This window comes from Eucyclogobius newberryi, unplaced genomic scaffold (genome assembly GCF_026437365.1).
Source record: "Eucyclogobius newberryi isolate DKJ021-1_F unplaced genomic scaffold, fEucNew1.0.hap1 SCAF_5, whole genome shotgun sequence".
Lineage (NCBI taxonomy): Eukaryota > Metazoa > Chordata > Actinopteri > Gobiiformes > Gobiidae > Eucyclogobius > Eucyclogobius newberryi.
In genome coordinates, this window is record NW_027316167.1 from 34,938,123 (window position 1) to 34,964,033 (window position 25,911).

The following is a 25,911-nucleotide window of genomic DNA, read 5'->3' on the forward strand; positions in this document are numbered from 1 at the left end:
ATAATTGTATCTGAAATGTTGTTGCAGAAACTTATTATTCAGACCTAAATAAAAGGTTTAGGCTTTCTGGTCTTTCTCTTCACAGTGTCGAGAAAAAGGTGTCTCGTTTTGACAGAAATGTACGGCTTTGTCGTTGTTTGAGTAAAATGTAAAGAGGGCGGGATTTATTTGTGGTTTTCATTGTAAAGTTGGACTCGTTTTACTTTTAGAATCTGTTTTTGACAAACTAATAAAGGCATTTTTTCCTCTATTAACTGAACTTATTCTATGTAAAAGTATACTGCAATAATCTAAACTTTGTAATTTGTCAGAAAGTAAATACATATTATCCAAGAGAAAATAATGTGTGTTGTTGATTTCAGAAAGTCTTTAAAAGGGCAGATCTCTTCAGACTCTAGCGCCCTCTATGGGCCGTGTTCAAGCTGCTCCCGTCCAGATGCAGATATAACGCTCTTATTCCTGCTGCCAGCGCCTTTTGAATCTTTCATCTGTGCTGTTTTGTTGTTGCTATGAGTGGTCTGTGTGTTTTATTTATTCTTTTTTAAGCTTTATTTAACTGAACACAAACAAAAATCACAAAAAACATGCCTCTGGAGGATAATAAATCAAAGTTTATTTGTAGGGCACAGTTCATACTAGGGCTGGGTATATAACATATTGCCTTGTACTTCACGATACAATTCGTATCCCGATACTGGGTCCACAATATGATACAAATCCTAATACAGTGAACTTGATACGATACACGTCCTGATTCATGATATCCCTTAAAACCGGTGTTAAAAGTTTACAAATATTATGTTTTGATTAAGTAGAATGACAAAATGCATTAGAATTTCATGTTCACTCTGTCCTCTATATCAGAAGACAACTGTCCTATGATGAAGTCACATGTTCAGCTCCTCACACTCCTTTAGTCTCTTTATGTCGTTTTTAGCGTATCACGATACACATCTGTATCAATACACGTATTGCCAAGAAGTCCATCACGATATATCACAATATCAATATATTGAGCACAGTCCTAGTTCATACAAAAGTAACACAAAGTGCTTTACAACAGTTAAAACATGTTAAAATCCAATACAATATAAATTGCATAAAGATAAGCTTTTACACTAGGTTCAACTTCTGACAGAAATGTATTTTTGTTTGTTTTATCTCATGATTTTCATAATGAAGTCTGTGTTTTTCTCTTAGATTAGGCTTCCATTCATTTAACTGAACTTATTCTATAAAAATAAGTATTTAATGCACTGTGGCCGGCGTCTTCCGCAGAGTAAATGTCATCGCAGCAGGTTTCCACGGACCAGACCGAGCAGATGGAGAAACGCTGACATTTACAGCTTTAGTTTGAAATGTCACTGAGGTTTGTGTTTGTAACAACACAAATCTGAACCATGTTTCTATCACAGAGGTATGGACACAAACGTCACATGTGGAGGCCGACGAGCTGGGACAGACGAACAATGGGAACACGAGATAATGTTGTGAATCTTGTTTATTGTTTATGGTCAAAAAACAATGCAGAAAGAGTTGATTAAAATGAAAAAGTGTTGTTGTAAATGTTCAAATAAGAGTACAAGGTGATATTTTGGCACTTTTGTGATAATTTTACATTTGTCTGACGATTTAACTTCAACTAAAACATTTAAAGACACGTTTTAACACTTTTGATTGAAACATAACATTACATAAAAAAATAGCTGCACTAACAGTCCAGTACACTAACATTTACTTAAAACATTGTTAAAATACGTATTGGTAGAGTGTGAGTCTTCGTTAGGCAGGATTAATCAAGCTCAGGACAACTCTAGACCAGAGAGAGGAGAGAGCGTGTGAGAGAGAGAGGGGGAGAGTGCAGAGTGATGACGGGAGAATGAGCAGAGTGCAGTCAGAGGGGACGGAGAAAGAGCTGCTAAAAATAACTGTTTGACGCGGAGCAGGAAGTGTTCAGCCAGCTCAACACCCACCAACACGGGGCCGTTTAATTCCCCACCGTGGAACATTACAGGCAAAGCACCAACATCTACACTCCTACACACCTTTAATGCATTTATCTGTCAGTTTGTCCCTCTAATCAGCCACACATTTGAGTTTCACACTGAAGCGACTGAAGCGACAGCAGCTTTTGCATGTGAAGTATAGAAGCTAGAGACTCATTTGAACAAGTATTGATACTAAGAATATCAACAGCACAACATTTTACTTTTGAACAGTTTTAAATGATCTTGAGCTTTGTCGGATCCAGTTTGAGACGACATAGAAACAGAAACAACGTGCTGTTATTTTGTGTGATATCGAAACTGGAGCCTGGTCCTTAGGAGTATAAACACTATTTTCATACATTATTGGACTGAAAAGTGCAGTAAACATGATGTGACTCTTTCAGCAGAACCACAGTCTCTGGCCCCGGGGCCCGGTTTTGTCTGAAGCACAATTCTGCCTCAGAGTTGGCTTTCAACGCAGAGTGGAAGCATCAGGAGGAGGAGGAGGGGATGGAGGAGGAGGAGGAGGGGAGGGGGAGGTTCAGGCCAGTTCAGAGCAGATGCAGAGTTCATGATGTTTGACACGTTTGATGTTATGATGATGAGTTTTTAACCATCTTAAAACAGTTTTTCTTCTTTTATTTCTATTCATTCATTCATGTTGGAGTAATCATTTGAGGCTTGAGCGTTCATAAAATGTCTATGATCACCTACCCCCTTGCTCCGCCCACTGCTCTGAATGTAGTTGATGTTATTAAAAGAACTTCAGACTCTGGGCCAAACACTTGTTGTCACTGATCCATTTTCACCATTAAAACACTTAATCATACATCATCGTCACAGTGAGATGTCACTATGAAGTTCTACATTTTAACTGGAAGTCAGTGGTTTATATTATTAAGTCATTTTGGATCAATGCTGTGAGTTACAATGAACTCATGATAAAACAATGAACTTATGTATTTAGCATTAAACTATATTATATTTCGTACATATACATGAAAGGTTTATTTTTGTCTCGTGCTGCTGTTCCTGTTTGTCCATAAAAAGTGAGAGTTTCTCATTCTGATCGTGTCGACGCTTTAAACTCCTCAAACATGAGATGGTTTTATTCTGACACAAACTATAGCTATAATCTCACATGACTCTGTGGTTTCCAGACTGACCCTGAACGCAGCACGATGCCTTCACTGTCTCTGGAGGCCTGACCTGTTTTCTTGTTCCATCATTAAAGACTCGAGACGAGCTTCATGAACCTTCTGAATACTTTAACAACAGTGTGTACACAGCTGGGGGCGGCCATGTTGTAACCTTGACACACATTTAGGATCTTTGTGGAAACGTGAAACATATAATTTATTAAAATGTCAACTTCAAGTATAAAAACCCCTTCTGTAGGAGAAACCAGACTTTTCATGTTGTGAATATCAAACTAACAACAGCCTCAATTCTACTGAAGTTGACACTCGTATTTATTTATTTTATTTATATGGCTAACTCCAGATCGATATGAAGCATCTAAATGAACAGTTTGGAAAGACTGGTGCTGAAAGTGCTCAGAGCGTCAGATAAAGACCTCATGATGACGTGTCACAACAACAGAAAGAATCCAGAAATAGAACCTTTGAATCCAGAAAAAAATGTTCCCGTTCACAAAACACTTAAATGTGCACAAAACAAAACGGTCTTCATTTCTGCTAAAAAGGCTCAAGTTATGCGTGCCGGGGTCGCCATGTTTGTTTTGGTTAGTTTGGGCTTCACCTTTGACTTCTACAATACTGCGACGTGATTGGTCCAATCGTAACAGCAAGTGCTGGACTAGGCGGAGTCTCACAAACATAAGAATGTGAAGTGTGTCAATGTAATATATAATGATGTTTGTGGCGTGTGTGTTTCAGGGCTGGTCAAGCTCGGCGTTCACTGTGTGACCAATCAGAAAGTGGCCATAAAGATCGTCAACAGAGAGAAGCTCAGCGAGTCGGTGCTCATGAAGGTATAACATGTGACCACGGCAGGGGACGGACCGAGACGGGACGCAACCACAAGCTGTGACAAACGCTGACAAAGCCTCAAACCCACGACATGTCTCTGTAATCTGACTGACCACAGGCTCACGCTAAAACAACTCCTGGAAACAAAGTCAAAGTGCATATTTCTATGTCAGAAAAGAGATTAAACTCACTCTCCTCTGGGCTAATTCCCTCTGATCCAATAAAAGAACAGCTAATAAAGAGTTAATTGACTGAAAATGATCTCAGTCTCATATTTTTCAGATGTTGATTCTGTCGCCCTAAAACAGACTGAATATTCAAGATGAGAGAAAGGAAGAAGAGGAGAAAAGAGAGGGGAGAGAGAAAGGGGAAGAATAGAGAAAGAAAGACCGCAATATGAGAAAGGGAAGATGAGGAGGAAAAGACAGGGAGAAGGGGAGTAAAACGGAGAGCGTGAGGAACGAGAAAGTGTGGAAGGGGATGAAGAAAGAGAGAAAGAGGAGAGAAAGAGAAAGAAGAAAGGGGACAAAAAGAAAGGAGAAAGAAGAGAAAGCGAAAGAGTAGAAAGAGAAAGAGGAGAGATAGAAGATGAGGAGAAAGAAGAAAATAAGAAAAAGAGAGAGGAGCGAACGAGAGAAAGAGGAGAGAGTGACATAGAGAGAGAGCTATACAGATAGAGGGAGAGAGAGGAAGAGAGAGTGGAGAGGGATTCCCCGGCACAGACAGAGAAACCCCCTCTCCCTCCCTCTCCCTCCCTCTCCCTCCTTCTCCCTCCCTCTCCTTCTGTGTGTGTGTTATTTTGGGCCCGTCGTCATGGAAACAGGCGTTGGATTGGCTGAAGCTGCGTTTTATTCTCTTTACACAATGGAAGTCCAGTCTGCAGAGAGAGAGAAGGGGGAAGAGGGAAAATAGAAGGAAAGAGAGGGGGAGAGAGAGAGAGAGAGAGAGAGAGAGAGAGAGAGAGAGAGAGAGAGAGAGAGGAAGACAAAGAGAGAGACAGATGGAGGAGGGAAAAGAGGAAAAGAGAAGGAAAGAGGGATCCAGCCTGTCGAGGGGAGACTACTGAAAAAAGATGGAGGGCAGAGACAATAAAGCAAAGAAGAGAGAGAGACTGAGAGGGGGGGAGTAAGGGTGAGAGAGAGCGAGAGAGAGAGAGAGAGAGAGGGAGAGGTATTTGAACTTCGCCCACACTGAAATATTTCCATTGTTGAGTGTCATTTTTCAGCCTCAGACGTTTATTGTCTCTGCTCCGTTACTTTACATCGATTATCATTGTAATGCATTATTCAGGCGTTTAAAGGTGCATTGTGTAACTTTTCAGGCGCCGGAATCTGCCACCTGCTTGTTTCCATGCCGATATTATTGCTCGAACGTTCCACGGCGACGCATTAAACACATCGGTCGTTTATTTCATTCTGGCTGTGTGTTTTTATTCGTCACAGTCGCGCCGCCAAAGTGGAACTAAAAGCCAAAGTCGTGCCTTTCCCATGTTTTCGAAAAAACGCCTTCCGCACACGCGACGCGGCAATGTAAAAAACGTGCACATTTACCTTTTAACGCGTCCTGAACCTGCTGCGGACGCACGGTTATCGCAGCAGAGCCTCTACTGCCTTTACTGTGAGCGGGGTCGCCTCTCTCCGCAGATCTGACCTGTAACTGGGCCTGGCGTCACCATGGAGATGCATCAGTTACGTGTACGAATGTAAAAACTATTACGGTTAATCGATAATTGTGATTTCTCGGGTCAAAATGGAATTGTAAGAACTAAAAATAAATCATAATCGGGACATTTTTTGTTTTTGTTTTTGTCACGTTTAACTTTTTCTTTCAAAGAGTTCAGTTTGGTAAAGCCGGTCACAAACTTGAGGAACAGTCACATGACCACGAGAATTAACGGAAATAATCGAGAAAAATCTTTAAATCGTGATGTTTTTAAGTTAAATCAAACGGACATGATTACCCACTATACAATAAACCACAAACGTGCAGAAAGGCCCTTTTAATCGCTTTCATCTTTTGACACTGTTGCTGTTTTATACCAAATTTTCAACATGCCTCCCACATTTTTGACCACACGCAGTTTATCCCACCTCACATTTGTTCCATTTTTGTTTAACTACACCTTTATCTCCAACAGTTCACCCCTTTTTTCCGTCCAAGTGTGAATTAAAGCTTAATTTCCCTCACGATCTCGCCCCGTTCCTCGTCAAATACAATAAAAGCTCGTTTCACGGTCTCGTTTCCCCCCCTTTCCTCCCCCCGTCCTGATGCTGACAGCGCTTACCTCATCTCTCTGCGCTCCGATTGGCTCTCGGGAGCGTGCGCTGATTGGGCTCGTGTCTGCCTGTAGCTCCGCCCCCTGCTCTCCTTTGTGAATGGGACTTAAGCCGCCGATCCCGCCTCCACCGCGGCCCATTAGAGCCTCGATCGGAAGGAAAACGTCCACAGCAACGTTTATTCAGTGACACAGAGACGGGACTGGACTGTACAGGTCAATGTGAAGGAGAACTGGACTGTACAGGTCAATATGAAGGAGAACTGGACTGTACAGGTCAATGTGAAGGAGAACTGGACTGTACAGGTCAATATGAAGGAGAACTGGACTGTACAGGTCAATATGAAGGTCAGAACTGTACTGTACAGGTCAATGTGAAGGAGAACTGGACTGTACAGGTCAATGTGAAGGAGAACTGGACTGTACAGGTCAATGTGAAGGTGAGAACTGGACTGTACAGGTCAATGTGAAGGAGAACTGGACTGTACAGGTCAATGTGAAGGAGAACTGGACTGTACAGGTCAATGTGAAGGAGAACTGGACTGTACAGGTCAATGTGAAGGAGAACTGGACTGTACAGGTCAATGTGAAGGAGAACTGGACTGTACAGGTCAATGTGAAGGAGAACTGGACTGTACAGGTCAATGTGAAGGAGAACTGGACTGTACAGGTCAATATGAAGGAGAACTGGACTGTACAGGTCAATGTGAAGGAGAACTGGACTGTACAGGTCACTATGAAGGAGAACTGGACTGTACAGGTCAATATGAAGGAGAACTGGACTGTACAGGTCAATATGAAGGAGAACTGGACTGTACAGGTCAATATGAAGGAGAACTGGACTGTACAGGTCAATATGAAGGAGAACTGGACTGTACAGGTCAATGTGAAGGAGAACTGGACCGTACAGGTCAATGTGAAGGAGAACTGGACTGTACAGGTCAATGTGAAGGAGAACTGGACTGTACAGGTCAATATGAAGGAGAACTGTACTGTACAGGTCAATATGAAGGAGAACTGGACTGTACAGGTCAATGTGAAGGTCAGAACTGTACTGTACAGGTCAATGTAAAGGTCAGAACTGGACTGTACAGGTCAATGTGAAGGAGAACTGGACTGTACAGGTCAATGTGAAGGAGAACTGGACTGTACAGGTCAATGTGAAGGAGAACTGGACTGTACAGGTCAATATGAAGGAGAACTGGACTGTACAGGTCAATGTGAAGGAGAACTGGACTATACAGGTCAATGTGAAGGAGAACTGGACTGTACAGGTCAATATGAAGGAGAACTGGACTGTACAGGTCAATATGAAGGAGAACTGGACTGTACAGGTCAATATGAAGGAGAACTGGACTGTACAGTCTCACCTTCTCACAAACACACTCTCATTCACACACCACGATACAATATCACATCATTTCGGTGATTGTTGCGTCCCTCTGATCTGATCGGAGTTTGATCCATTGATGTGGACAAAGATAAACGAGTATGAAACAGTGTTTGTTGGTGTTTGTGCAGGTGGAGCGGGAGATCGCCATCCTGAAGCTCATCGAACATCCGCACGTCTTAAAGCTGCATGACGTCTACGAGAACAAGAAATACCTGTGAGTACCAAACACATAGATGATTACTTTTATTAAGACACGGGTTAGACTTTACATTGTAATCAATAGGCCTGCTAAAACTAGTATTGATCTCATTACTACTCATTTCATCAATACTTATAACAATACAAGTAAAAGGACAAAATTCAACCTAGAACTTTTAGAATGACGAAGATCTGTTTCTATATAATATTCAAGAAACTGCAATTATTCTGTGATTAAAAAAGTCTCTCTGAGATGTAGAATCTCTTTCTGGAGGGGAGGAGCCTGTGTTTATAGTGTCAATTATCCATTTGCATCACCTCGAGTATCAAGCCTTTTACATAAAGTCAAAATCAAATGTTAATATTGGTTTTCCTTTCTACCTTGCCTTTTTATACATGGGAAATGTTCACAAATGTTCAGTAAAAGTTGCAGTTTTTTTTTGTTAGCGCTGTAGCAAAGCTTTCAAACTGCGCATTCAGACGCTTAGAAGCCATTTTTCAGTTTTATGAAGATTTTGTAGCCCTCACTATGTTTGACTGAGTGCTGATAATCATTGTAATGTGTTTTATAAACATCTTGACCACAGCTGACCGTAAAAACACATTCATTCACTTTAGCGACCTCACATATGGCCGTAGGTGGCACAAACCCACTGAGAGGACACGTGTTTAGTGTTATATGGGCCCTTTTACAACTGGATTTATACAATTGTTGAATGAGATGAGTCTGTTCTGGTCAATAACAAGTGCACACAAAAACAAAAAACCTTTTGAAATACTCCAAATATCACTGATTGGTTCTGTTTTGTAGATAAAATACAGTAAGATACGATAAACACACTCGTTAAAATGAATTAAAGGCTGAATAATGTCCTGGATGAATGTTTTTCCCGTGTTAATAAATATTTGATGGTGCATTCAAAAGGAAAACACGCCACGCTCGGCCTGCGCTACATCCGTGCGTTCTGAAAGAGACATTTATCATGGACGCGCGGGCGGTCACTGCCACGTTCCATGATTGAACAGCACGGCAGCGTACCAACGACCACACGCGTCCCCCCGCCACTGAGGAAGGAACAACCGTGTGCGATTTCATTCACAAATCACCGCTTCTTACGGCGACGGGCGAACGCGCCGGCGGTCGCTTTAATCTGCTCGTAAATCAGACAGCAGGGGGCTCCACTCAGAGGATCGCAGCTGACACGGAGATGAACGAGGGAGGATTAAGAGACCGCCAAACTGTGATAAAATGTGAATATATGATTATATTTCTGTGATATATTTTATCTGCATAATAGTGATATTTTATCTGCATCATTAGTCTAAGAGAAGAACGGGTGTTTGACAAACTGCATTTGTGAAGGGGTCGTAAAGATGGGCCAAAGGATGTTTACCCTAGGGGGGGGGGGTGATAACCCAGAGGAGTCTGGGTAATGTTTACCCAAGGCTTGATCTCTACGGAAAAATACCAAGTGCCTTGATGTGAGGCTGACCAATGAGAAATGTGACCCGCCTATTCCAGAATATCTAATAAAACCAACCAGCATGGGAAAAAACGGGGTGAGACGCGGGGGTGAGACGCAGGAGGGTCAGCCAGGCTCCTTACAATGGCTTGGCTGACACAGTCCCCGCGTTTTCTCCCATGCATGCCACACAAATGTCTGATGTTTCTGTGTCGTTTCATATTCTAGGTTGAATTGTGTTCTCGATGTGTTACGGAATAGCATCGGTGTATGTCTAATTCCATGACATTTTCTGGTCCTTCGAGCCGGATGACAAGCAGCCCCTTCGCGGAGATTGACGGGTGAATCGGTGAAGTCTGTGCACAGCTGAAAGAAGTCCACTTTTCCCGTGGCCGCCCATCGCACCTCAGTCTCCGCGAGGAGAGCGCATCGTTTCGAAGCAGCAGGAGAACACAGGCGACAAAGAAGGTCAGACAAAAATTTTGTGTGTGAAAAAGAGTTAGCCATAAAACGTTTTTTATGCATTAGTTTGATATTTACTGGAATAAATATTGTAGGCTTATGGACGAGATAAGTTTCTCACATAAAGCAAGGCAGTTAGGTATTACTGAGGAAATACCCAGTTTCATATTACTGAGGAAATACGCAGTTTAGGTATTACTGAGGAAATACCCAGTTTAGGTATTACTGAGGAAATACCCAGTTTAATATTACTGAGGAAATATGTGTGAATGTAAGCGCTGTGCACGAGCGAAGTAAGTAAGAGAGAAGTGTGAATGTGTGAATGAGGATTGATAAGTGATTAACTAACAAGTGTGAATCACAATTAATCATACAAGGGTCACAAGGCGTTATTCTGAGAGATCTAAAATTTGCAGTCATGGGTGAATCTTAAACACCACGTTTATGTCCGGAGGAATCTAATAAGGAATTTCTCTAGAAGCTTGACATTAACCGTGACTGTAAAGCAAGTAGCATTTCTCTCAGACGACCGAGACCAAATAATGCCAAAATTATCACCCCAAACTGTAAAAAGACAAAGGAAAAGTCATAAGAGGATTTTGGAGGAAGACTTCCAGTATGCTCAGATGACGTGGCAGAGAGGGGGAGATAAGGGGGATCAACAAGACAGGAGAATGGGAAGAAAGCAGTTCAGAGGACGCTCTGAACTGATGAAATAAGTAAAACTAAACTCAGCTGGTTTTAAATTTTTAGTTATTGAGAGCTCTGTAGAACAAATTTTAAGGGTTTTGTTTGATTGACAACAATCAATTATAAAGATTGTATTAAACTTGATGGGAGATGAAGATGAATTCAGATTTTTATAGATGGCCAATATTTTTGGGGAATGTGATCACAGACACTTCCTGTCCCCGACATAGAAGACAAAAGTCGTGTTTTTTGAGTGCACAGAACAAACCTACGTTTTGTTTTGTTTTATTATTGGACTTGACGAAAATTATCTTTTTGGACTTAATGCATGACTAGATGAAAGTACAGGACGAAAAGACAGAAGGGTTTTTAAATTTAGGATCAAATACAGGCACAGGCCTGGAAGTGATAATGTGGGTAAATGAATGACTACTGATGTTTTTGGACATAGGAGTAGAATGGGCAGTAAGTAAAGTGATAGTAAAAGTTATATCAGTAACTTATTTATTTGTATTATCATGAGGAAACCTCGTATTGCGATGTAGACGTAAGTGAGGGAATAAGTTAAATAGTGACGTCCAATGCCCTCCAATGGAAAGACATGAATGGGTCATTAACTAAAGGCAAACGACACCAAGTCATAAAGATAGTCAGAGATAAGGGGCTATTGACTGGCAAAGAATCTGGAGGAGTCAGGATGGAGCAGATGTTGTTATCTTTGCGTATCAACAGCAACACCTCAGGGGGGGTTGATTGATGGGTAATAGGAAAAGTTAAAATTAACAGGGAAAGAATTTGACATTCTAAAGTAAATGCCTGAAGGATTGTGGAGATTCAATCAAGAATTGAATAGATTTAAATAAGACAATATCATCTAAATTTAGACGCTATAGAAGTTATGAAAACCAGTGATAACAGGAACTTAACATTACAGGACTCAGGACGGAGTCAGGACGGACCCGGGGGGAGGAGTGTAATGCAGAAGAATAAATTTTATGAGACCCGCAGATTACCTGAAGATAGTGAAAACTAAACAGGGGGATGGGTAATCAATACATGAGTTTAGAAGCAGAATGGCAGGGATATTTTAAAGATAACTAACTGGAATCCCAGGGGATGCAGCGTCTGATACTTATATCAGCAGCAAAGAGAAAGTAAAAGCAGGTTACAAGTGAGGGTAAGAGTAAGTGAAAAGAGAGAAAGAAAAAGCAGGTTTAGAAATTTGGAAATGGGTGTTTCCTCCGTTGCGAGAGGAAGACAGAGAGAGAGACAAGGGGAAAAAAGGGTTGATACAAAATTATGTGCCTTATAACCAAGGGGAAGGTTTAGGATCGTTTTGATTTGTTAATACACATATAGACTTGCTAGAACAAACTAATACACAATGTTTGTAAAGCACCACATGAGCAGGTGTGAGAGATTGAGTTTGAATCCCACCTGAAGCACATATAAAAGATTAGCACATAATATGTGCTAATCTTACATTAGATTACATTAGATGTGTGACTTTATGCAGGCCAGACAAACAGAGGAGATGTGAAATTATTAATTATGTGAAGAACTCTAAGTTGTGAACTGACCCTTATGGCCAGCTCAACGGGGGAATTATTGAGATAATTATTATTGTTTGATGTATTTGACGCACCCACACACACACACACACACACACAGATACATACATACATACATACGCGCGCACACGTGGATTGAAACATTTAGAGTTTGAAACAAATGGTGGTAAAACAGATTTACAAGTTACAGATTTGGGAAGTGTAAGATTACACACAGACACAGACACAGGGGGGGGCCCAGCGCCGTGGAAGGAGGGGCTCAGCCAGGGATGTGACCACTGAACTGTGAAAGGTCAAGAGGTGACATTGCGGAGTGGAACCACAGACGCAATTCCATCTCTTCCTTGATTACATCCTGGATTAGTGAACGTTGTAAACTATTTGGATTATTGAATTTTGTTTAAATGTAGAATTATGTAGAAGTTTGAGAAATGGGCAAAGCCATATCTCAAAAAGGAGGGATATGTACGTGTAAACAAATATTATTCCGAATCAATAATTACTTAAAAAAAATTGTAAACAAGAAAACTGTTTGAAATACACTGAACTGTCGAAAAGACTTTGTTTATCACCGCAGCAGAACGTGTTGGAGATGTGGTGTTTACAGAGACGGAGCCAAGTGGACGGAGCAAAGTGGACGGAGCCACACCGTGTCGTCCTCACACCGACCATTGGAGGGACGAGTACATGGGTGCTCTCATGGGAAAGTGAGAGAAATGTCTGGACAACACAGCGGCAGATCCATAACATCGCAGACGCAGGACTTCGTTTGTATGAGTTTTGTCCAGAGTCTACGGTAGAGTACTATACTCTGCTACGATGAACGAGAGCCAGAGGCTACGGTGCGCAGAGTACCATACTCTGTGGAAAAAGAATCAACAGTTATCATCATCACAGCGATGACGGTAATATGGGTGCTGAACACCTGTATTATACAATTGAGAACTATGTCTAGAAAAATGAAACATACACAGACCTGGAATAGAGGGAAGAAAATAAGTGATCAACATGAAAGGTTATGAAATGCATGATGTGTAATAATGTACAATGTATAATTGACATGACAGTAGCTGAAGAAACACAATGGCATATTATACAGCCACTGTTGTTTGCACTAACTAAGAGAGTTTTTTTTATCTGCTAACAACATAACTACATGTAATGATAATGAGATTATGAATTGAGATGGGAAATGTACCAGTTCATATGTGTCATAGGTGTGACCGAAGCGAGCAGCGGAAGAAGGTCTCTTAAGAAACCAAGCGCAAGGACGTATGGTGGTGTGGAGACACAGTGCTGAGAAAGCACTTGGAGGCAAAGGGTTTAGGATGATGTGCCTATGTATCCCTTTTGTGATCAGCATCATCCAGAACCATACCGCAGGGTCAAGGTCGAGCGGTTAGTGGACAGTCTGGTCCCAGTAGCACCTGATACTACGTATTTGATTCTATTGGGGTGTCCAGAGAGGTCCCTGACGAGTCAAAGTGACTGACCAGAGAGCAGTGGGTTTAAGGGCTTTCCGCTTGTACTTCTATATTTCCCATCACACCGCACAAATTATAGACAAGATAAATGGTCTGTTTGTCAAATTACAGAGATTGACCAATCTGACTCAAAATTTAGGACAGTAATGCTGTAGAAATGTTGTGGGCCGAGAGAAAAGAAGTGTGTTCAATGTTGAGAAATGTGCATAAACTTTTTGTGTGTAAAAGTGTCATTTTAACACCAATATGAAAGACATGTTGAAAACTGAAAAGAATAATGTGTTTGGCATATGAGACAGTAGACTAATGCTTTGATAAACAGGAGGGAAATGTGATAAAATGTGAATATATGATTATATTTCTGTGATATATTTTATCTGCATAATAGTGATATTTTATCTGCATCATTAGTCTAAGAGAAGAACGGGTGTTTGACAAACTGCATTTGTGAAGGGGTCGTAAAGATGGGCCAAAGGATGTTTACCCTAGGGGGGGTGATAACCCAGAGGAGTCTGGGTAATGTTTACCCAAGGCTTGATCTCTACGGAAAAATACCAAGTGCCTTGATGTGAGGCTGACCAATGAGAAATGTGACCCGCCTATTCCAGAATATCTAATAAAACCAACCAGCATGGGAAAAAACTGTGAGACGCGGGGGTGAGACGCAGGAGGGTCAGCCAGGCTCCTTACAACGGCCTGGCTGACACAGTCCCCGCGTTTTCTCCCATGCATGCCACACAAATGTCTGATGTTTCTGTGTCGTTTCATATTCTAGGTTGAATTGTGTTCTCGATGTGTTACGGAATAGCATCCGTGTATGTCTAATTCCATGACACAAACCAACAGCTTTAGCATCGGTGTTAGCTGGAGCTGCTACAGTGAGACGAAGTGGAGTCTGAGCTTGAAATAATTGATCTGATGTTAAAGACACGTGCGACAGGTTTATCCAGTTTGACAAAATGAGGTCGGAATAAAAAGATGGCGACTTGTTCAATTTATTTAGAGTTATTATTTAGACTTTCAGGTGTTGTGTTAAGGTCAAGCTCTCATTGGTCGGAGCTATGTGGTTTCTACGGGAAGCGTTGAGTGTTTCTTTGCCTTTTTATTTGTGCAAAAATGTTTCACAAATGTGGGTGAAGTGTGCTAACACCACTCCGCACACTCGGCACAGATATCAGGGCTGGCAAATGGCTTTTCCACGACTTTGTACTGATTCGAACGGAGACGGTTTTCAGTGTAAGCGGGGAAATCTCCAAATCCCACGAAAGCTTAACACAACGTTTCAGATGCTGACAATTCATGTTTCAGTTGTAGAAGATTTTGTGAATTCAATGATATGTTTGACCTGTCACTGAATCATAAATGACCAATGACTCCAGTATGTTGATGCACGTGTCTCGAGTTTGGCATCGGTTGATATGGTTTGAACTGGTTTGAAAGATTTTGCATGTGATGTCTCATAATTAAAATGAATGACTTGAGGTGTTCCAAGATCAAAACATGTGTGTGAGCCCAAGATTTCTCCCCTCGTACTCACAAAGTGTCCAAACCAATGTCATTTCCCCTTGTGTGTTGTGTGGCAGGTACCTGGTGCTGGAGCACGTGTCGGGGGGAGAGCTGTTTGATTATCTGGTGAAGAAAGGACGACTCACTCCCAAAGAGGCCAGAAAGTTCTTCAGACAAATCATCTCTGCTCTGGACTTCTGCCACAGCCACTCCATATGGTCAGCACAACTACTACTACTACTACTACTACTATTACTACTATGGAAACTACTGTTACTGCTACTACAGAATGGAACTACATTGAGACAAACGGCATTGGACACAGAGACACATTAAAACACATCAAGCACAAGCCGAACTGTCACTGGCACATCCGATATTTAGTTGATGTTTTTGCCAATGTCAAGTTTTAACATGAGTTCTTCTTATTTCTCTCCAGTCACAGAGATCTGAAGCCTGAGAACCTCCTGTTGGACGAGAAGAACAACATCCGCATCGCAGACTTCGGCATGGCGTCCCTGCAGGTCGGGGAGAGTCTGCTGGAGACCAGCTGTGGGTAAGAGACCGGAGATTACTCTGCGTGAACCCCCGCAACAGCATAAAACCAAATGAAACAATCTATAACATATATAAGTATAAGTATATATAAGTCTATAACGTGTATAACAGTCTATAACATGTATAACAGTCTATAACATGTATAACAGTCTATAACATGTATACAGTAACAATCTATAACGTGTATAACAGTCTGAAACATGTATAACAGTCTATAACATGTATAACAGTCTATAACATGTATAACAGTCTATAACATGTATAACAGTCTATAACATGTATACAGTAACAATCTATAACGTGTATAACAGTCTGAAACATGTATAACAGTCTATAACATGTATAAGAGACAATAACGTGTATAACCAGAGATTACTCTGTGTGAACCACCGCAACAGTATAAACCATATGAAAGAGGCGATCTATAACCATGTATAACGGTCTATAACATATATACCTTAACAGTCTATAACATGTATAACGGTCTATAACATATATACAGTAACAGTCTATAACATGTATAACGGTCTATAACATATATACAGTAACAGTCTATAACAGGAGATTACTCTGTGTGATCTTCTTCTGTAACCGCATATAATCATATCAAGCAGTTTATAACATGTATAACAATCTGTAACATGTGTAAGAGCCTATAACGGTCTATAAGATGTATAAAAGTTTATAACATGTATAAGAGACAATGACATGTATAACGGTCTATAACATGTATAACAGTCTAAAACATCTATAACACTATAACATGTGCTTGTGGTCTCTTAGGACTCACTGTTCTGTCACTCACTCTGTGACTTTAGTGAATGAGTTGTATAAATGAGTCCAGTTGCTCTGGGCTCTGGGCTCTGGGCTCTGGGCTCTGGGCTCTGGGCTCTGGGCTCTGGGCTCTGGGCTCTGGGCTCGGGGCTCGGGGCTCGGGGCTCGGGGGCTCGGGGCTCTTGGCTGTAGCTGTGGCTCAGGTCCAGTCCTGACGCTGCAGTCTGAATCAAAGTGTACTCAGCTTTACTGCAGTACTGCGCCCTGCACTCAAGCCTGTGTTATGGGATAATGATACAAGCTGTTCTGCAAGCATTATTAGTGTATTAACTGAAGTCTTCTGTTCTGTCTGCAGATCTCCACATTACGCGTGTCCAGAGGTGATCCGGGTACGTTTGCCGTCAACCACAATGTTGTTTATGTTGTGCCGCTCTCATTAATTAAAAAGATAAGTCTGCATTTTAATTCAACAACAATGTTTTTTTTGCAGGGAGAGAAGTACGACGGGAGGAAAGCAGACGCCTGGAGCTGTGGAGTCATCCTCTTTGCACTTTTAGTGGTGAGTGAGTTTAATCAAACCAGCAGGAGGCCCATGTTTAGTCCTGACTCTGGCACCAGCAGGAGGCCGGTCCATGTTTAGTCCTGACTCTGGGCACCAGCAGGAGGCCGGTCCATGTTTAGTCCTGACTCTGGGCACCAGCAGGAGGCCGGTCCATGTTTAGTCCTCTTTTGTCTCTGTGTTTAGGGCGCGCTGCCGTTCGATGACGATAACCTGCGTAACCTCCTGGAGAAGGTGAAGCTGGGAGTGTTCCACATGCCGCACTTTATCCCTCCGGACTGTCAGAACCTGCTCAAGGGCATGATCCAGGTCGACCCGGCCAAGCGGCTCACGGTGAGAGATACGGGGCTTTTCTGGAGTAACATTTTGCCCGACAATAAAATGTAAACTCATTGCCTGTTGCTGTCTGTTCACAGTTAGACCAGATTCAGAAGCACACATGGTACCTGTAAGTATTTATGTTCTTTTGAAATCATTATAAACTTGATAATTTCACAGTTGCTAGAATGTCTAAATAGATAAATAATAATAACCATCATCATCATAAAATAACGTTCTTAGGGCTGCTCACTATTGGAAAATCACTGCGACATGGCTGTTAATTATTACATTATTGATGGTTATGCAACAAATATACTATATAGTTGAAAGTACTTTTTATTTGACTACTTATGTGACGACAGTGTTACTTTTTCAGTCAGAAAGCTTGATTTCTTGTGAAAGAATAAGGATTTTACTAATGTTTGGTCACAGTGCCAATATTAAAGACACCAAAATATTATATCGCGACATCCTTAATACACTTAAGTCATACATATTTTCTATCTGTATTTAGAAAGTCTCAGTGTCGAATAGATATAATCAGCGTCTCGGCGACTTGCGGCTGTGTCGTTGGTGCTGGTTGTGACCACACCCTGACCCTTCATAAGAGGCTTCATAAAAGAGTTTTCTTTGTGTCCTTCTGCCCCAGGGCGGGTAAGAACGAGCCGGAGCCAGAGCAGCCCGTGCCGAGGAAAGTGTCCGTTAAAACTCTGTGTGCGGCGGAGGACATCGACCCGGACGTCCTGGAGAGCATGCACTCGCTGGGCTGCTTCAGGGACAAGGGCAAGCTCGCCAAAGACCTGCTGTCCGATGAGTACGGCCTTCTGAATCCTGTGTTTACCAGTGTATCATGTGTCTGCACGAGATAATAAGGATGCTTTTTATAGGAAGACGGCAAAAAGGGTTGATTTGTATTTGTTGTACACTTGTTTCACTTGTTCTGCTTAGTAGGTCCTCTCCCTTTGAGCCGCAGAAAAACACTGGTATTATTGCTATTATATTAAATTCTAAAATATGAGTTGCAAAAGTACATGTTTAAAGGCAGATAAAAATACAAAAAATGCCTTTCCTTTAAGGGCTCGACAATAAATAGCACATCTCTGCACTTTAGTGGTTAAATATACAGTCCGTTTATGTATAGTGTATTGTGTATGTTACTTACACCTCAACTACGACATTTACAGGCACCTTTCTGATGGATCCCCAAAATATTGTGTAGTTATTGTAATCAAGATAACACAAAAAAAGTTATTTGTCCTTTTTACAGGACAAGTCTTGTATTTTGTGTTTTAGTGAGAATCAGGAGAAGATGATCTACTTCCTGCTGTTGGACCGAAAAGAACGATTCCCGAGTCACGAGGACCAGAACCTGCCGCCCAGAAGTGAGATCGGTAAGAACCTCTGACGTGAAGCGATTAGTCAGTGTGTGTGTTGTACTCTCTGGTTGACCTCCGTGTGACCCCAGCAGACCCGCCCAGGAAGCGCGTGGACTCGCCGATGCTGAGTCGCCACGGGAAACGGCGCCCGGAGAGGAAGTCCATGGAGGTGCTGACGGTGACCGAGGGCGGGTCTCCAGTGCCGGTCCGGCGGGCGCTCGACATGGCCAACCACGGCCAGAGGTGAGGATGATGTCATGAGACTGAGGGCGTGGTCACGCAGGCTCATAGGGGAACTTTATGACAAAAGTAGTTTTATATTTAAAGGGCCTGGAACTGATTTTTATTCATTCAAGTTCAGGAAAATTATTTTGATGGACACATATTAGGCACTTTTTTAGCCTTTCAACCACGTTATAACATTGTTCCTCATCAAAAACATAATTAGGAGTTGTTTTTAGCTTCATTCACACTTGTTTCATGTATCCTGTTTTACGAGCTCCTCTTCTCTGCTCCTTATCTGAGCCACACAAAACACTCAGTTTCAAATTTCTCAGATTTGCGACATCCAAGGCGGCGTTCTGGAGGTCTTCTGTGCTGTTTTTAAGTCCTTGAATCATCTCCAGACTTGTTCTGAGCATTTCTGACTCAAATCACCTTCATTATAACTGTGTGTTTATATTAGCATGTCAGGGCAAGCTAGCTTTTGTTTGTTTCGCCATGGCAATTCATTCTGCTGCCAGTAGATGGAGCGCTGACACAAATTTATAGGCCAATAATAACACAAAACATGCCGAATATGTGTCTATAAAAATGCTTTTTGAGCACCATAACAAAGCATTTTTTCTTTTTCTCTGTCAGAATGAGAGAAGAGACTAAACATTCTTCATTTGTGGTTTAAAATCAAGTACAGGCGACTCGTTTTACTGGAGCCATGTGTTAAAGTAAACTGAAGATGGATTGTTAGTGAAAACTGTTTTTTGGCTTCAAATCTTTCTAGATTTTCTGGCCCGTTTCTGTTCAGAGGAAAAAAATAAAGATACCGTAGATTGAACAGATCATTGACAATATTAAAAATGTTGCTGCTTTGGCCAAATATAGTTGAATTTGCTTGTAAAAGGCTGTGAACATAAGAATGGCACGTTTGTTGCACATTCTGGATTGTTAAAGGGATATCCCAGCTTTGCGTTAGCTGTTTTTTGTGGGATTATTATTTTCTATTCATTCTTTTTATTGCTGCTGTATATATCCCTTTAACAGTGAGTGCATGCCTGTTTGGTCTGGACTTACAGTTTGTAGCATGACGGATGAATTTAGTGTTGGAAATAAGAATAATAAGAATAATGATGTTTGATATAAGATAAAATTATTTCTGTGCCTTAAATGTTCCACAGTAGGGCATTAAGCGTGTCCATGTTGCATGTTTTGAGTTATAGATGTTAATAGTCAGTAAAAGGTGCATTCTAACTTTCCCTCCTTTAAAGATGAAAACAGTTCAGTGTTGTTGTATATTGTGTTGTATAATGTTGTATCTGACCTTTATGTGACCTTTACCTTCACTTTGACCTCCTGTCCAAACTTTGTCCTCATTTAGTGTAGCCTGTAATAAGTTCTAAGTAACAGATAAAATAACTAAACTAAATAGACCCTTTAAAAGTTTGTAAACAAATGTATTCTAATTTTAGAATTATGATTTCAAAAATGAGGCAACGGCAAATTGGGATTGAGATCAACCACAAAATATCTTTAAAAATATATAAAAATCAAGATGGTTTTGTTAAAGTAAAATCACTCAGACACATGTGAGTGACATCAGAGCCGGGCTTAAACATCTTTTATGTTATTTGTTTCTTTTAGATTATTGTACAAGTTTAGCATTTTTGAGGTTTAAACTTTGATTTTTAGTTTTTCATTTTACCTCAAGATCTATAACATCCTTCTCCGAAAATGTTAGTTTTTTGAAGCTCAAATACATGTGGAGTCTTTTTTATATCCCATATACTAGAAAAGTAACCTGTCTCACTCATCGTAGAAGCAGAAAAATCTAAATTGTGTCAAATCCAGAGTTCAGAAAAGCACGGTCCTTTTTCTCATCCTCAAATGTACAAAGTGTCATTGTGTGCAGATTTTTGAAAACCTGTATTTTTCCTAAAATAGGCCAAAGTACGGCCGCCAGCGCCGCCATGTTTGTTTTGGTTTGGGATATTTTGACTTCGGCCCAAACCACAATGCTGCTCTGTGATTGGTTCCAGTCTCTAAATGCCATGTGATTGGCCCGATAAAACACTGGTTAAGACTGTGAACAAATCAGTGAGAGCCTAACAAGATGAATTCTCAAGAGTCACAAAAATCACGAGAATTCATCGCGCTGGCAAGGTTCTAGAAATGAAAACTTACTTCAAAATGATCACTTATTGTTTTGTTATTTAAGAAACCAATTCTTATTTAGTAAATACTAATGGCTTTAGTATAAAAACATTAGTATTTATATCTAATGTCAGTTAATCATAAAACATAACAACTTGATTTGGCCTCCAGTTGCCTCTATTATTCTGGCATTTTGAATATTTTGATGACATAACATTTTAAAGAGTCTATATTTCCTGAGCTACTGAACTTAAATCAAAATGAATAACAGTAAAGCTAGCATTTGCGCTAGCTTGTGTACGCGCCTCATCCGCTCTCTGTAGCCGCATGCTCTCTTCACTAACTCTTTGCATGCCTGATCCGTACCAGCACAAGTTCCTATTGTTTTCCCTGACATGAGCATGTGTGTGTAGAGCTGACTCATCCTGCGGTACTGTTGCATGCTGGGTAGATTCCTCCTTTGACTTTGTGATTTCTTTCTCTCTGTTTCCTTCCTTTTTTCTGTTTCTGTTCATTCACGTTTTTGTCTTATTTTTTAGCAAATCCGTTTTCAGTAAAAGCTTGGATATCACAAACGCTAACTGCAGCAAGGAGGAGAGGTACTGCCACCTGTGGGCCAGTGTGCGCCGGTTCATGTCCATCTCATCCTAACGGAGCACTCATTGTCTGTGTGGGCTTAGTGTCAGTGTTTGTTTGTGTGTCGTTCTGACCGTGAGCATGTCCACGGCCTCACCTTTCTGTCTAACGCCGCAAATAGACACGGAGTTTGTATGTAACTTGTATAACAGCTGAAACATGTGCTCATTCTGCTGTATAAACCGCCAAACGATCACAACTGAACCTGGGATTATAATATAATCAACTTTCACATAATGCAACTGATTTTTGTGTGCATTTATTTATGGCAGAGAATTCAATTAAATTCATTTTTGTAATGGCCAAAATCAGTAATTGTTGATTTACCAGCAGAAAGTTAGAATATCAAACTTAAATAAAAAATCTCAATATTAATACTTCACCAGCGTTCGCAGGAATAATACGTTTTAAATCGTCCCACTTCTTTATAAACAAGTCCATTTTGTATTGTTTTCTGCAGTGTATGAATTTTTTCAAGTATGTTTTTCATTTTACAGATGCTCAAAAAAATAAATAAATTGACAAATAAACTAATACCTTAATACAATAATGCAAATAATACATTTAAATGTACAGTTTGACGCTAAACTTCTGTGATTCTTTAACTTGAGTAAATTAACTGTACTGTGAATACTGTCACTCTGAATACTTATTTTTAGTGCATGCATTTTGTCACTTCCAACACTTCCTGGAAGCCATTATCCGCCATATATCGAGGATTATAACTTCATATCAGAGAGAGGATGCTCTTTTGGGCTCAAACACTATTTTCTGATTGGATATTCAACCTGATGAACCGAAAAGTCTTTTTTACATTTCAAAAGTGTTTTGTCAGTAAAATCAAAGCTTGATTTGAACTATTGCTTCTTCATATCTGTTAACAGAATCCTACACTTTCACTTTCAAACAATGCAGTTCTATCTTTTCTGAGTTAGAAAAGACCAAATGAATCACATCAGGGCATTTTTTACTACACATTGTCTGGACAAACTAAGTAAAGATGTTTAACACTGTGAACGGCATAAAAAGGGATTCAAAAGACACATTTTAAGTTAACTTTAAGCTCTTTTGCTCCTCCTTTGACGACAGAATCACGCAGGACTTTATTTGTAAGTCAAAGTGTGAGTTAAGCCCTGGAATCACGTCTCAAGCACTTTACTTTATTGTGTAGTTCTCACGCTCATCCTCAACGATGATTTACTGTTTTATTTTTCACTTCACGCTGGTCCAGATTGTATTTGTGGTAATTACACTTGAGAGTGACGACACAAACGCCCACAGCAGAGCGATTCAGATGGAAAGTTAATGGAACAGAAATGACAAATTGTGCCGAGTGAAGCAGAGCCGAGTGTGAAGAATGGACTGAGTGAGTTTATGTAGTCTACAAGAGTGGACCAGTGGTGTGAGGGAAGACAAGCCACTAAACCAGGTCTAAACCGGGTCTAACTCAGGACCAAACCAGGTCTAACCCAGGACTAAACCAGGTCTAACCCAGGACTAAACCAGGTCTAACTCGGGACTAAACCAGGTCTAACCCAGGACTAAACCAGGTCTAACCCAGGACTAAACCAGGTCTAACTCAGGACTAAACCAGGTCTAACTCGGGACTAAACCAGATCTAACTCGGGACTAAACCAGGTCTAACTCAGGACTAAACCAGGTCTAACTCAGGACTAAACCAGGTCTAACTCGGGACTAAACCAGGTCTAACCCAGGTCTAAACCAGGTCTAACCCAGGACTAAACCAGGTCTAACTCAGGACTAAACCAGGTCTAACTCGGGACTAAACCAGGTCTAACCCAGGACTAAACCAGGTCTAACTCGGGACTAAACCAGGTCTAACTCGGGACTAAACCAGATCTAACTCGGGACTAAACCAGGTCTAACTCAGGACTAAACCAGGTCTAACTCAGGACTAAACCAGGTCTAACTCGGGACTAAACCAGGTCTAACCCAGGTCTAAACCAGGTCTAACCCAGGACTAAACCAGGTCTAACTCAGGACTAAACCAGGTCTAACTCGGGACTAAACCAGGTCTAACTCGGGACTAAACCAGGTCTAACCCAGGTCTAAACCAGGTCTAACCCAGGACTAAACCAGGTCTAACTCAGGACTAAACCAGGTCTAACTCAGGACTAAACCAGGTCTAACCCAGGACTAAACCAGGTCTAACCCAGGACTAAACCAGGTCTAACTCAGGACTAAACCAGATCTAACTCAGGACTAAACCAGGTCTAACTCAGGACTAAACCAGGTCTAACTCAGGACTAAACCAGGTCTAACCCAGGACTAAACCAGGTCTAACTCAGGACTAAACCAGGTCTAACCTTGCCTGAGCAGCCATTTCCGACAAGTTTTGACAAACTACTTACCAGAACCGTGTGGCTCTGGGGCTCGACCGCTGCGTTTCAGTTTCTAGGGCGGAGTTTAGAGCAGAGACTGAACCAATCACATAAACCCAGAAGTGACACAAAAAACACGACACGCTTAACCGGATATTACGTAGCCCATGTCAACAAGGCGTGTTCCGCGTTATCCGTCCCCGAACGCAGAAAATGTCTTCTTCGTATAACCGCATCTAACACATCTAACGCACGTTCATCACGGCGAGTAGAGCGGACTTTCCTCATCGTTCAAACTGAAGCGAGAGCAGAAGTAAACACTCGGTCACGAGCCGGGTCACGGGCCGGGTCACGGGCCGGGTCACGGGCCGGGTCACGAGCCGGGTCACGGGCCGGGTCACGAGCCGGGTCACGAGCCGGGTCACGGGCCGGGTCACGAGCCGGGTCACGGGCCGGGTCACGAGCCGGGTCACGAGCCGGGTCACGAGCCGGGTCACGAGCCGGGTCACGAGCCGGGTCACGAAAAGCTACTTCCGTATCCCAATGTGACGCGTTAAAACCTCCGACTGGGTTTGGATCGGTAAATCGAGGATTGACGAGGGATTCCAGACCCTTACGCATTCGAACAGAATGTGGGCGGGGCTGGCGGGTCAGGCAAGGTCTAACACAGGACTAAACCAGGACTAAAAAGCGCACACAGGTCTTGGACAGTTGTTCTCAAACTGTAGAAAGGTAAAGTCAGAAGATGTCGGTCCCATCTCCTGAAGTGTGATTGTTTTGACTGTTTTTAACCTGATCTTGTATTGGTGGATCTAAATATTGAATGTAAAATGTATGAATGTCCAGTTTCTTCCATTCCATCACCGCATCTTAACTTCATCCTCGATTCTGCTGTAACTGAACGTCATAATATAATGCTGATTATGATGTAATGCTTCAACATGCACTGCAAAATGTTAAGATGACTTGAATTTTAATGTTTTTTTTTTAGATCTAGGTCGCTTGACTTGAAGTATTTATGATTGGATTTCAATTAACAACATCTCTTTTAGATTACAGTTTTTCATTTGCATCCTTTACAAAAAAGTCTTGTTCAGATAAATTACCTTGATTTAGCATTTGTGATTAGCATTTGTGATTAGCGCACAAGTCAAACACAATGGACTAATAAATCTTCTAAAAACTGTTTGTTCAGCTCCTTCTCAGTTTGTGTTCAGGCTCGTGTTCAGCTCCTTCTCAGTTTGTGTTCAGGCTCGTGTTCAGCTCCTTCTCAGTTTGTGTTCAGGCTCGTGTTCAGCTCCTTCTCAGTTTGTGTTCAGGCTCGTGTTCAGCTCCTTCTCAGTTTGTGTTCAGGCTCGTGTTCAGCTCCTTCTCAGTTTGTGTTCAGGCTCGTGTTCAGCTCCTTCTCAGTTTGTGTTCAGGCTCGTGTTCAGCTCCTTCTCAGTTTGTGTTCAGGCTCGTGTTCAGCTCCTTCTCAGTTTGTGTTCAGGCTCGTGTTCAGCTCCTTCTCAGTTTGTGTTCAGGCTCGTGTTCAGCTCCTTCTCAGTTTGTGTTCAGGCTCGTGTTCAGCTCCTTCTCAGTTTGTGTTCAGGCTCGTGTTCAGCTCCTTCTCAGTTTGTGTTCAGGCTCGTGTTCAGCTCCTTCTCAGTTTGTGTTCAGGCTCGTGTTCAGCTCCTTCTCAGTTTGTGTTCAGGCTCGTGTTCAGCTCCTTCAGTTTGTGTTCAGGCTCATGTTCAGCTCCTTCAGTTTGTGTTCAGGCTCGTGTTCAGCTCCTTCTCAGTTTGTGTTCAGGCTCGTGTTCAGCTCCTTCTCAGTTTGTGTTCAGGCTCGTGTTCAGCTCCTTCTCAGTTTGTGTTCAGGCTCGTGTTCAGCTCCTTCAGTTTGTGTTCAGGCTCGTGTTCAGCTCCTCCTCAGTTTGTGTTCAGGCTCGTGTTCAGCTCCTTCAGTTTGTGTTCAG

General features: G+C 41.6%; 1 protein-coding gene across 10 annotated transcripts in view; it reads left to right on the forward strand.

Annotated features, from left to right (window-relative positions):
* LOC140381217 (serine/threonine-protein kinase BRSK2-like) overlaps positions 1-25,911 on the forward strand; it is a 64,100-nt gene that overhangs the window by 22,112 nt on the left and 16,077 nt on the right. For 3 of the 10 annotated variants that reach the window (XM_072465245.1, XM_072465247.1, XM_072465251.1), the window contains exons 2-13: positions 3,887-3,981; positions 7,776-7,861; positions 15,099-15,239; positions 15,461-15,577; positions 16,709-16,742; positions 16,844-16,912; positions 17,099-17,245; positions 17,329-17,360; positions 17,883-18,047; positions 18,527-18,624; positions 18,699-18,852; positions 21,516-21,575. In XM_072465245.1, coding sequence (XP_072321346.1) covers positions 3,887-3,981; positions 7,776-7,861; positions 15,099-15,239; positions 15,461-15,577; positions 16,709-16,742; positions 16,844-16,912; positions 17,099-17,245; positions 17,329-17,360; positions 17,883-18,047; positions 18,527-18,624; positions 18,699-18,852; positions 21,516-21,575 — 1,198 coding nt within the window. The remainder of the gene's footprint in view (positions 1-3,886; positions 3,982-7,775; positions 7,862-15,098; positions 15,240-15,460; positions 15,578-16,708; positions 16,743-16,843; positions 16,913-17,098; positions 17,246-17,328; positions 17,361-17,882; positions 18,048-18,526; positions 18,625-18,698; positions 18,853-21,515; positions 21,576-25,911) is intronic. The other 7 variants (XM_072465250.1, XM_072465254.1, XM_072465253.1 and 4 more) reach the window with 3 other exon arrangements.